The 12988-nt window shown below is 42.3% G+C and overlaps 1 protein-coding gene across 1 annotated transcript in view; it reads left to right on the forward strand.

The window, feature by feature from the left end:
* The window catches only part of LOC137341043 (cytoplasmic phosphatidylinositol transfer protein 1-like), a 282882-nt gene that overhangs the window by 192425 nt on the left and 77469 nt on the right, over positions 1-12988 (forward strand). Inside the window, exon 4 of the mRNA XM_068003897.1 lies at positions 3210-3217. Within this exon, the coding sequence (XP_067859998.1) occupies positions 3210-3217 (8 nt within the window). The remainder of the gene's footprint in view (positions 1-3209; positions 3218-12988) is intronic.

The raw sequence follows: 12988 nt of genomic DNA on the forward strand, positions 1-12988 counted from the left end.
AAACACAGATGTGTGAGTGGGTGCGTATTGCATTGTGAGACGCATCGAGCATCGGTGTGGGTGGGTTGAGCGTGGCGCAGATGGATGGGAGGATGCGTGTGCCACATGCCCATCCCATTGCATAGGGATTGGGTGTGTGGTAGTGTTCGGGTGGGGACAGGGACGGTGGGTACTTGCGGGCACGGCGAGGATGGTGAGTGAGTGGCTGTGAGGATTGCTGCAGGAGCGCTGTGATGGCTCTGCAGGAGGGGTTGTGATCTGTTTGGCGTGATGGTGGGGACGGGCTGTGGAAGGGTGCATTGGTGTACTCACTTTGCCAGACCTAGTCAGGTCATTGAAGCGCTTGCGGCACTGCTCCCAAGTCCTTGGGGTGTTGGCCCTGCTGCTGACCTCCGCCGCCACCTCTGCCCATGCCTTCCTGGTGGCGGCGGCAGGGCACTTGCGTCCATCCGCCGGGAAGAGCGTGTCCCTCCTCCTCCTCACGCCCTCCAGCATCAGCTGCAGCGCAAGGTCGGAAAAACGTGGCGCAGCCTTTCCCCTTGGCTGAGCCATCATCACCAGCCTAATGATTGCAGCAGGAGGGGCTTGGGAGACTGCCCCTTTAAGTGGAGCTCCTACATCGCGTCGACGGCACTGCGCATGCGCAGCCGGCCGGCACGCAGCTGGGGAGCGGAGAACCCGGAAGCAGGGCTTAATCTGTTCAATTATCCCGCGATCGCGCGGGGGACGCACGCAATTAGCCGTCCGCGTTTTCCACGCTCCCGGAGGACCACCCGCTGGGAACCCGCAGGCCTGCTAAATTCGAGCCCATGTTGTCGGGAGGGTGTCCCACTCACCCGCCAACAGCCCAGCCCGAAAATCACCTGGAGTTAAAATCTACCCTACAGGGATCCCCCATACATTGCCTCAATAGTTCCCTCATCCCCCATGTCATGAAAATTCCCTGCTACACCAGCATGGCATTTTAAATCCCTACACTCATTGCTCCTAATCAAAAGTAAAATACTGCGGATGCTGGAAATCTGAAATAAAAACAGAAAATACTGGAAATATTCAACAAGTCAGGCAGCATCTGTCAAGAAAGAAACAGAGTTAACATTTCAGGTCGATGACCCTTCGTTAGAACTGGTTCATTGACCTGAAACGTTAACTCTGTTTCTTTCTCCACAGATACTGACTGACTTGCTGAGTGTTTCTAACATTTTCTGTTTTGATTACTCATTGCTCCTGTTGCTTCTTAGATTAAGATTACCACAATTCGGCTAATTAGCACAGTGTTGAAGCAGTTTTGTTCTGCAATTTCTGTCTGCAGAGAACTCATTTAAGAGCTCAGTGATGGTTAACAATTACCAGAAGGACTTTGGGGGTGAGATCTGTCTGTGTTTGTGTGAGAGGGAGAGAGAGAGGTGGGGTAGACAGGTGAAATCGATTCCAGGTGCTCATGGTTGAAAGAACCATATTCTAACGCAAGGGAGACTGTACTGTTAGAATTTGAATCACATCTTTAAAGAATCAATATCATTAATTCAACTTGTTTTAAACCAAAAAATTACAATTAATTTGGCATTTTCTGACAAAGTGTTGACTTTTAAAATATATTTTTGTTGAAAGAATGTAAGTATATCGGGGAATATTTGCATTGCAAAGAGTTCCCCCCACGTCGTCATCACAAAGTCTCTTAAAAGAGATTTGATTTTGATCTATACTGCAATTGCACAGAGACCCAACATATCAGGCCTCATTCTCTGACTCCTTCACTGAGTCCCTCCAAATAGTCAGTACTACTCAGCAGCCTTTTCAGTCCTGAATGCCAATCAGTCATCAAAATTCAGTGGTGGATGACTTGTTTATAATAACTGGATGGAAGTGCAGTACTTCTCATTGAAAGCAGTTCTAGCACACTTTACCGTCTTTAAACAGTGAGTGCTGTCGACAGCGCTTGGGAAATAGCTTGGAGGAAATTTTGACCCCAAGAGCATGGAGAAGTTAAATTAATATCGGGGGAGACAGTCATTAACTCAGAGTGATTATTATTATCTCACGTATTGCTGAACTAAGGAGCTCTTCCAATAAGGTTCTCCTCATTGTTGTGATCAGCACTAATTAGTCACAACAAAACTGAGTTTAAGATACTGACTCAAAGCAAAAAAGATCAGCATTTTCTTCATTTTGCAGGAAGTATTATATTCATTAAAATAGAGCTATCCTGTGGTATTTAATCATCCTTTTTTGTTTCTTCATTTGAGAGCTGTAACATGAAAACAAAACATATTCACTGCTTCTTTCTGTTCAGCCTTTGATAGGGCTCTCAGCCATAAGTGCATCTGTTATGTTTTATTCATGATTACTTGAGAATTCAATTACCATTTTTATTGCAGTTTATTGTTCCTTTGAGTATTTTATTGGATTTCAGATATGTAATAATAGACACCATTTCCATCGCTATTCTTGATATAACATTTCTATTTTTACAATTCTGGGACCAGATGAGTGTATTTCTTGAAATTGAAGTTTAATAGAGGCAGAGTGTTTGTAGACCTGAGCCACGAGAACCTTTAGTCTAACTTTCCAAAAGTACAACTATACTTGGAGGCAGAGCAGTGCATCGCAGTTTCAACACATTTAGCCGTGGAAATGGCTGCCCATTTGCCTTCTTAGCCATAATTGGTGAACGCCCCAGAGAATTGGAGGATTTGTGCTCCCATACAAAAAACAAAAGCAAATGGCAATGAAAAGGGACTGAACATAGTAAGTACATTGTGTATCATATATCTCACCTATCAGTGAATTTTCTGAATCATTTAACTAAATTTCCATTTTGATGACCAATCAGAACAGTGGTCTGATTGGTCATCAAAATTGGTCATCAAAATGTGGTCATTTCCATGGAAGTAATAACCAACCAATCAGAAATCAAACGGATAAAACAGACCTTGATGAATGTTTATGATTTTTCTGTTCCCTCCCACCTCCCACCCCCCAACCCATAAGCTATATGTGTAGCAATCTTAATTATATTTTGGATTGCAGTTTTCATCATGGTAAGCAGATTGTACTAACAGTAGCTTATAATACTCAGTTTGTGGTTTTTAAACTGCTGTGTGTACTTTAAGTGTTCATTGTGAATAATAAATCCAAGCCACTTATATTTACTGCGTGTCTTTATCTTTCCCTCTATGTACTCTTTTATTGGTGGGGACATGATACAGAATACACAGTAAGTATCCCATGCATTATTTTATTTTTGTTTAGTAGCTGAATTGTAAAATACTTAATTGAATATTTAAAATTGGTAAGGAGTGATCATTTAAAAAGTCAGTTTGTTATTTCACATATTGAATCCAATTCTGATTTATTTGAGGACCATAATTGTCTGAAATGTTGACAGTCAGACTTGTAAGTTTCTGCAATGGCTCAGCAAGTGAGTAGTTGAGCAATACAGGTCAGGAAGACCTCAGGCATGATCAGCAGTCATTGTTGAATCAGCTGATTTCGGGTATTAGCTGGGGTAGCGGCAGGGGCACTACAGATGGCCTCAGTACCTCTAATTTAGGGAAGAGGAGAAACAACAGGGTTCCTGTTCCTGATGGCTATCCAATAACCCCTGCTGGAAGTACATGTTTAGGGACGTTAAATGAGGACTGGATAAGGCTCAGCCTCGATAGTCCTCATGATTGTACAGATTGCCAGCACCCACTATCAAGGCTCACATTTGAACGAATGGCCAATTGGGCGAGCTATTTGACTGGCACCCGTTGGAACTGTATCTCAGCAAAGAATTAATAAACTTGTTGCATAGATGCATTTAAGGGGAAGCTAGATAAACACATGAGGGAGAAGGGAATAGAAGGATATGTTGATAGGGTTAGATGTAGAAGGGTGGGAGGAGGCTCACGTGGAACATATACACCGGCGTGGACCTGTTGGGTGGAATAGCCTGTTTCTGTGCTGTACATTCTTAGTAATTTGAATTATTGGGAGGCAAGTCACTCCAAGCTATGCTGGTAACAGAAATTTATTTTTAGTTATCTGAACAAACTTTTCCTGTCATTGTAAGCTTAGGTCTGAAACAGATCACATTCTTATGTTGACGTTATTATCTAACGTCCCTACAGATGTGCTTCTACTCAAAGGGCTGAATGGGCTCATGATTACATACATTGGGTAACAATCATTTTTGGTGGACTGCCAAATTTGATTTATTAGTGGTCTGTACTGTTAAATTGTATCTTTGTTGAAGTAGAAAATTAATTTTCCTCATATTTTCAAAGAACAATTACAAATCTGGCTTACTCTCTCCACTTCCCCTACTGTTGATTGATTGACAGAGATGGGGAGTTGGTTATAACAGGATTTTCTAAACTATGGCCTGTAGGCCATTTCCAGTCCTCGAGCTCTGGCATGAGCTCTCGAGCCCATGAGGTCTAAACAACTCAGTTCTATTTGTGTTTATATTTCTCACTCACTGATTTCTCTTATTCGAATTTCATGGGCCTGGAGGTTAGAAAAGGCCTTCCTTACTTAGTGTTGTTGTCTCAATTGGTGGAAAAATTAGAACGCCTATATTGTTGTATCTGCAGCTTGAGCTATATTTACCTGTGGGCTGCAAGGCTACATGGTACGCACCTAAGCGGGCCATGGAGACAAAATTCTTGGAGACTCCTGAGTTTTGTTATTTCTGGTAACAAGTGGGTGTAAAAATCAGAAGCCAATTATCATCTGTGTGTTCTGTTTATACTAAAGCAAGATTTTTTTTTATTATGTGTTACTTTTCATTTTCCTTTATTTTGCAGGCGTAAAAATAAATAGATGGGCTACCCTGATTGTTCAGTTTGTAAATGCACCATCTGCTATGGTACTGAACTGAAACATGGAAACCAGGAATGCCCTAAGTTGATTCCTGGTCTGTAATGAGATAGGGGACGGTGAGATTAGTCTCAACCTCCATGGGCTGGAGGGGTGGGGTGGGCAAGAGGGGGGTGGTTAGCTCAGCTGAATGTTAACCTGGAACCTGAATATGTGTGGATGCCAGGTGAAGATAGGATTGGGCTTGTCTGTGATACCCAACAACTGAATAGCCTTCCCGCATGCTCTGCCTTAGTTAACACATGAAGAATGGCGACTTGGGCAAGGTGTGAAGGGCTGCTGGCACCTATATAACTGTGCCTCAGCATAATTCACCATCTTCAGGAGAGCAGTGGAGGGAAATGGAAAACATGAACATATGGATAGGAACTTCTATGCAGTCATATGTAATGACTTCAGTTGGCCAATCTTTTTTTTAATAATTCCAGCTCTAGCTTTTCCCTGCTCAGGCATTTTCAGATTGGCTTCCAAGCTCAGTCCAAGGCACCAATTCCTTGAAAAACTGGTGCAGCTACTCGAGTGTACACCAGACTGCCCCAACAACATATCACCAGAACAGCTTGGGGTACAAGTGTAGATCTGAAGCAGTAATTTCTATGAATATGATACCTTCCTGAATTTGACAACACCTCCTAACAGATGGGAGATATGCTGCTTTTGATATTTTTAACTTATACATGGGAGGAGTACCCATCCGGAAACTATGGATTTTCATTTCTCTTGAAGTATAAGAGTGATTTTTGAAAAAGAAATGTTTATTATTATTATTGAAAAACTCAAATGAAGGGGCAGGGCCCACGGTGCATTACACTACTGAGGTTGAAAAGAATAACAGAGGAAATTAAGTGAATCAGAAAGTAGCAATTTGGCAACGCCGAGTTTGGGTTTTAAAAACCTGAAGATTATAGAAGGAAGTAAATTTGAAACATAGAAAATTAATTAAGCAATAAAGAGGATTGTGTGCCATCATTTGTTCAAGGCACTTAGTTATAAAAAAATAAGTAAATTATTTTGCAGAAATAAACTTAGTGAGCAAAATAAAGTTTCATCAGTCAAATGGGCAAATTAGCAAATTATTATTGAATAATCACATGTATAGATTCCTTAAAGATACTAAAATGAGGGGTTAAGAATTTAGACAGTTCTGCAGAAAGGACACTGCAGCACTCACACAGGAACAACATAGACAACTCAGAAGGAAAATTAGTTTTGAAATATTGTCCTGAGCCAACAGGAATTACAAAATAATGTGTGTACTATCTAAATGAAAAAAATGTTGGAGGAAACCCAATGATGGTTTGCATTATATTGAAGGTACAGTGGAATCCTGTTATACTGACCACTGCTGTAGTGATCGATCACTTACAACAACAACTTGCATTTATATAGCGCCTTTAACATAGTAAATGCCCCAATGCACTTGACAGGAGCAATTATCAAACAAAATTTAACACCAAGCCGTATAAGGAGATATTAGGACAGATGACCAGAAGCTTGATCAAAGAGATAGGTTTTAAGGAGCGTCTTAAAGGAGGAGAGAGAGGCAGCGAGGCGGAGAGGTTTAGGGAGGGATTTCCAGAGCTTAGTGCCTAAGCAGCTGAAGGCACGGCCGCCAATGGTGGAGCGATTAAAATCGGGAATGCGCAAGAGGCAAGAATTGGAGGAGCGCAGAGATCTCAGAGGGTTGTAGGGCTGGAGGAAGTTACAGAGATAGGGAGGGGGCGAGGCCATGGAGGGATTTGGAAACAAGGATGAGAATTTTAAAATCGAGGTGTTCCCGGACTGGGAGCCAATGTAGGTCACCGAGCACAGGGGTGATGGGTGAACGGGACTTGGTGCGAGTTAGGATACAGGCAGCAGAGTTTTGAACGAGCTCAAGTTTATGGAGGGTGGAAAATGGGAAGCCGGCCAGGACAGCATTGGAATAGCCAAGCCTAGAGGTAACAAAGGCATGGATAAGGGTTTTAGCAGTAGATGAGCTGAGGCAGGGGCTGAGATGCGCGATGTTACAGAAGTGGAAGTAGGCAGTCTTGGTGATGGAGTGGATATGTGGTCGGAAGACAATGAAAATCTGTTTTCCAAAGCCACAACCCATCTGATACTACTTTATGTCTGATGCAACATTTACCCCTCAACCAACATCACTAAAACAGACTATCTGGTCATCTATCTCGTTGCTATTTGTGGAACCTTGCAAATTGCCTGACACGATTCCCTACATTACAACAGTGACTACACTTCAAAAGTACTTCATTGGCTGTAAAGTGCTTTGAGATATCCTGACATTGTGAAAGGCGCTGTAGAAATTAAAGTTATTTCTTTTTGATCATTGAAGTTTGCTTGTAGTGATCGCTTTAACGGCAGTTCCCCATTCTTGAAAGACAATGACCTACTATAACAGTGTTAAACTGCACAATCTAGTATATGAATGGATAATAGTATTAATAATGGGCATTGACCAGCACTTTAAACAGCTGAATAGTGCTCTAGTCAAAGTGCTGGCTTCGGATTGAGCGCACTGAATGGAACAAAATAAAAGCACGAAGATACTTTTTATAAAATTCTGAGCAGCTGTTCAGCGAAGAGAGGCATAGCAGCTACTTATTCAACTGTTTAAATGAGTGCCGAGCAGAGCTGTTTAACTGTGCACATCATCAATCATGGGATCTGCTGTACACATTAGGGATTGCAACCTTCGGATATATTGATCAGTTAGTTCTCGTGATCATTTGGGATACTGGCCAAACTGATCACTTTAGCAGCATTTCACTTTACCTTCAGACAACTTTCAAGAAATATGTCCATTCACATAAGTACTGTTCCAGGGATAATAGGGGGCCTTACATCTAGGCTCATATACCAAAGATCCTAATCCTTAACAACCATACAAACATACGAATTAAGAGCAGGAGTAGGCCATTTGGCCCCTCGAGCCTGCTCTGCCATTTGATAAGATCATGGCTGATCTGATTGTGACCTCAACCCTACTTTCCCATCTACCTATTATAACCTTGACTCCCTTGTTAATCAGGAATCTATCTAACTCAGCCTTAAAAATATTCATGATGTGGAGATGCCAGTGATGGACTGGGGTGGACAAATGTAAGGAATCTTACAACACCAGGTTATAGTCCAACAATTTTCTTTTAAAATCACAAGCTTTCGGAGATTATCTCCTTCGTCAGGTGACGAAGGAGATAATCTCCGAAAGCTTGTGATTTTAAAAGAAAATTGTTGGACTATAACCTGGTGTTGTAAGATTCCTTACATTAAAAATATTCAATGACCATGCCTCCACTGCTCTCTGGGGAAGGGAGTTCCACAGACTCACGACCCTCAGAGAAAAAATTTCTCCTCATCTCCATCTTAAATAGGAAACCCCTTATTTTTAAACTGTGGCCTCTAGTTCTAGTCTCTCCACAAGGGGAAACATCCTCTCAGCATCTACCCCTTCAAGACCCCTCAGGATCTTATATGTTTCAATAAGATCACCTCTCATTCTTCTAAACTCCAGTATATACAGGCCCAACTTGTCCAACCTTTCCTCAGAAGATAACCCCCTCATCCCAGGAATCAGTCGAGTGAACCTTCTCTGAACTGCCGCCAAAGCAATTATGTTCTTAAATAAGGAGACCAAAACTGCACACAGTATTCTAGATGTGGTCTCACCAATGCCCTGTACAACTGTAGCAAAACATTTCTACTTTCATATTCCATTCCCCTTGCAATAAATTACAAGCTTCCATTTGCCTTCCTATCACTTGCTGTACCTGCATACTAACTTTTTGTGATTTATGTACTAGGACACCCAGATCCCTCTGTACCTCAGGGTTCTGCAATCTCTCTCCATTTAAATAATATACTACTTTTCTATTCCTCCTGCCAAAGTGTACAAGTTCACATTTTCCCACATTATACTCCATCTGCCAAATTTTTGCCCACTCACTTAACCTATCTATATCCCTTTGTAGACTCCTTATGTCCTTTTCACAACTTACTTTCCTACCTACCTTTGTGTCATCAGCAAATTTAGCAACCATACATTCGATCCCTTCACCCAAGTCATTGATATAGATTGTAAATAGTTGAGGCCCAAGCATTGATCCCTGTGGCACTCCACTCGTTACATCTTGCCAACCTGAAAATGACCCATTTATGCCTACTCTCTGTTTCCTGTTAGCTAACCATTCCTTTATCCATGTTAATATGGTACCCCCTACACCATGAGCTCTTACTTTGTGTAGTAGCCTTTGATGTGGCACCTTGTCAAAAGCCTTCTGGAAATCCAAATACACCACATCCACAGGATCCTGTTTATCCACGTTGCTTGTTACTTCCTCAAAGAACTCTAATAAATTAGTCAAACACGATTTCCCTTTCACAAAGCCGTGTTGACTCTGCCTGATTGCACTGAGATTTTCTAAGTGCCCTGCTATAACCTCCTTAATAATAGATTCTAGCATTTTCCCTATGACAGATGTTAAGCTAACTGGCCTGTAGTTTCCTGCTTTCTGTCTCCCTCCTTTCTTGAATAGAGGAGTTACATTCGCTATTTTCCAATCTGATGGGACCCTTCCAGAATCTAGGGAATTTTGAAAAATTAATACCAATGCATCTACTATCTCTGCAGCCACTTCTTTTATGACCCTAGAATGAAGTCTGTCAGGACCTGGGGACTTCTCAGCTTTTAGTTCCAATAATTTTTTCAAAACCCTTTCCCTGGTGATTGTAAATATTTTTAAGTTCTTCCCTCCCTTTCACCTCTTGATTCACAATTATTTCTGGCATGTTATTTGTATCCTCTTCAGTGAAGATGGATGCCATTCCTTATTCTCCATTATTAATTCCTCAGACTCACTCTCTGTAGGACCAACGCTCACTTTACTTACACTTTTCCTTTTTAAATACCTGTAGAAACTCTTACTATCTGTTTTTATATTTCTAGCTAGCTTTCTCTCATACTCTAATTTTACATTGCACATTACCAGATCTAGAATAGCCTGCTCTCTGGTTGGCTCTAGAACATGCTGCTCTGAGGAACTGTCCCGAAAGTACTCTATGAACTCATCTTCCAGGCTACCTTTGCCAATCAGATTCTTCCAATCTATCTAACCACTGTGCACTTTTAAAATCAACAGTGGAGAATAATCAAATTAAAATAAAGAAAGACTTCCATTTATATATCACCTTTCATGACCTCAAAACACTTCATAGCCAATGAAGTGTTACTGTTTTAATACAGGAAACACAGCAGCCAATTTGTACACAGCATGATTCCACAAACAGCAATGGGCTAGGTGACCAGATAATCTGTTTTAATAATGTTGGTTGAGGGATGAATATTGGCCAGGATAGCAGGGAGAATTCCACTGCTCTTCTTCCAAATAGTACCATGGGATCTTTTACATCCAACTGAAAGGGTAGACAGGTCCTCGGTTTAACGTCTCATCTGAAAGACGGCACTTCCAACAATGCAGCACTCCCTCAGTACTGCACTGGAGTGTCAGCCGAGATTTTGTGCTCAAGTCTCTGGAGTGGGATTTGAATCCACAACCTTCTGACTCAGAGGCGAGAGTGCTACCTCTGAGCCACAGCTGACATCATAGCCCTGATATTTACGGGAAAGCAGTGGGGAGATGTACCGGCCGGGAAACCGGAAATACGGGTTTCCCGGAGGTCCTGCCAAATTTAACGGCAGGACTTGCTTTAAATTTTTGGACTCCATTTCCAGGCCACAGCCAGCTGAATTGAGAGGCTGGCTGGCCACAGCCAGGGGGCAGAAAGGATGGAGGGATGGAGGGCGAGATCATGGATCAGGGTGGGTAGATCGGAGGGGGGCTGTGAATCGATTGGAGCAGCCGGAGACATTGGGGGAGTTGGAGAGATTGGGGGTGGGGTGGGGGGGGGCGGTGAGATCGGGGAGGGCGGAGACATCGGAAGGGGGGGGTCCGGAGACATCGGTGGGGGAGGGGGGGGCGGTGAGATCGATCGGGTGGTGGTTGCATGGATAAATCGTGGGTGTCCAATTGCCGGGTGGGGGAGGGGTCAGCTGGTCTTGGGGAAGGGGTCAGCTGCTTGGCAGGGAGGGTAGCAGGTTTGCTTCTTGGTGGGCCCGGGGCGGGGGGGTAGCACTCCTGCTCCCACTGGCTCACAAACAGTGCTGGAAAGGCATTTATCTGTTTGATCCAATCATTCTTGCTTCACTTCAGCTGCTGGGTTTCCCATGGGCTGGGAAACCCGGCCAGCCAGCGTTAAATCTGAAACAGAGCTAAAATTTGAGGCAAGCAGCCTCATTAAAATATTTAAATTAGGGTCCCACATCTGGAGAGCAGGTTAGTCACCCGCCCCCAACCCACCTCCTTTAAAACTGGAAGTGGGTGCGTTGGGGTTGGGTTTCTCATTTTTGAAAATTTAACCTTCCCCCCACCCCCAGTCCGTCCGGGGTGTTAAAATTACCCCCATATAAAAATATTGTACTTTATAAAATAGTACAATAAAAACAATGTAACAATGGATCTTACAAGCTATGTTGCCTCTCAGCAATAGTCAACATGACATAAAAGAAGAGAAGAGTGCTTTGGCCTTGATCATGGTGCACATATGCCACTGTGATGTGATATAACAATGTGGTACATCCTTATAAGTTTGGCAACTGTTCTGAAAGAACAACAATGGATAAGCAAATGAAAAACTGAAGCAATCTGCAAATCCTTGTACGATACTAGTGCCGTATGGCATTGGAAAAGTAAAAAAATTCTGTTCTGAGACATGTTCCAAAGGGTACTGATGTATCATTTAGTTAAATTTATGTGCAAGGTATATTAAAAAATGTAGAAAATTACAACAGTAGGAAACTGTCGCAGATTTTCTGGAATGCACTGCCTGAAAGGGTGGTGGAAGCAGATTCAATTGTACCTTTCAAAAGGGAATTGGATAAATACTTGGAGAGGAAAAAACTGCAAGGCTATGGGGAAAGAGCAGGGCAGTGGGACTAATTGGATAGCTTTTCAAAGAGCTGGCACAGGCATGATGGGCCAAATGGCCATCTTCTGTGTTCTATGATTGTAAGTTTGATTAGTTTATGAGGAACCAGTAACTCTATCAGTGTAACTGAAGACTATTTCAATAAAAGCAATTGAAGTAAATATTTTATCAGAATTTTATCTGTTTTCCTTATTGCTATTAAAGCAAAATTATACTTGTAAATTGGTGTTTTATATTATATACCACACTGTGAATTCTCCAGTGGCTTACGGTTTGAAAGTAATCTGGCTACAATTCAGATCATAATCCTTAAATCCATTTACCTTCAGATCCAACATCCTAAGATTTAAAATCCCCTTTGTCCCTATGACAAAAGCAGAGTTTTCATCCTATGGGAGAATTACTGTATTTTATTTTGAGATAGGTGTTGACATACCTTGCCCATCTTCAAAATGGATATCAAACATATTGATTCATCCAGTAATTAGGCAGATGGGTGGGTTGGCTTTGTTCTGAGAAGTTCAAAGTATACATTGTACAAGATCTTAGCAGGTGCAAGACCAAGATGTGTGTCAAACTTCTCATTAATATGCCACACAGTAATCCTTCGTAAGGTGTCTTTCCTTTTGTACGATGGAGTCTGTCTTTCAAGAGCCAGAAATTTTACAAGATCTGTGTGGTTTTCGTGCAATCTTCAATTCAGTTAGTAGATTTGGCACGTGAGTGGGAATTTAAACTCCCGGGCAGGAAAGAGGCGCCAGCAGGTTTTACTGCTCCTCAGAGAGTTTACAGTGAATGATCTGGCCAGTAGTGGTCTCGGGGTCCAATTTGAGTAATTGGACCCTGATTTGCATGTATTTATGAGGGGGGTGCCTCGGCCACCTGGTGTTAAAACAACCACGGGGCGGTATCAGAGCGACAAAAAGTGCCACATAGTTTCAACTCTTGTAAATAACCTACACGTTTTAGCAGATAGTCTGACAGGTTAGTATTTATTGCAATTCAGAGGATAGGATAATGTGGTGAGCATTCCCCATGATCTCCTGTGCAGCATCCAATAGTTAAGGGGTATTTTTTTCTAGTCAGGGGGCACACTGTCCCATTCACAGCATAAATAATATTTAAGTTCACAGGAGAT

Source organism: Heptranchias perlo, chromosome 23, assembly GCF_035084215.1.
Source record: "Heptranchias perlo isolate sHepPer1 chromosome 23, sHepPer1.hap1, whole genome shotgun sequence".
Lineage (NCBI taxonomy): Eukaryota > Metazoa > Chordata > Chondrichthyes > Hexanchiformes > Hexanchidae > Heptranchias > Heptranchias perlo.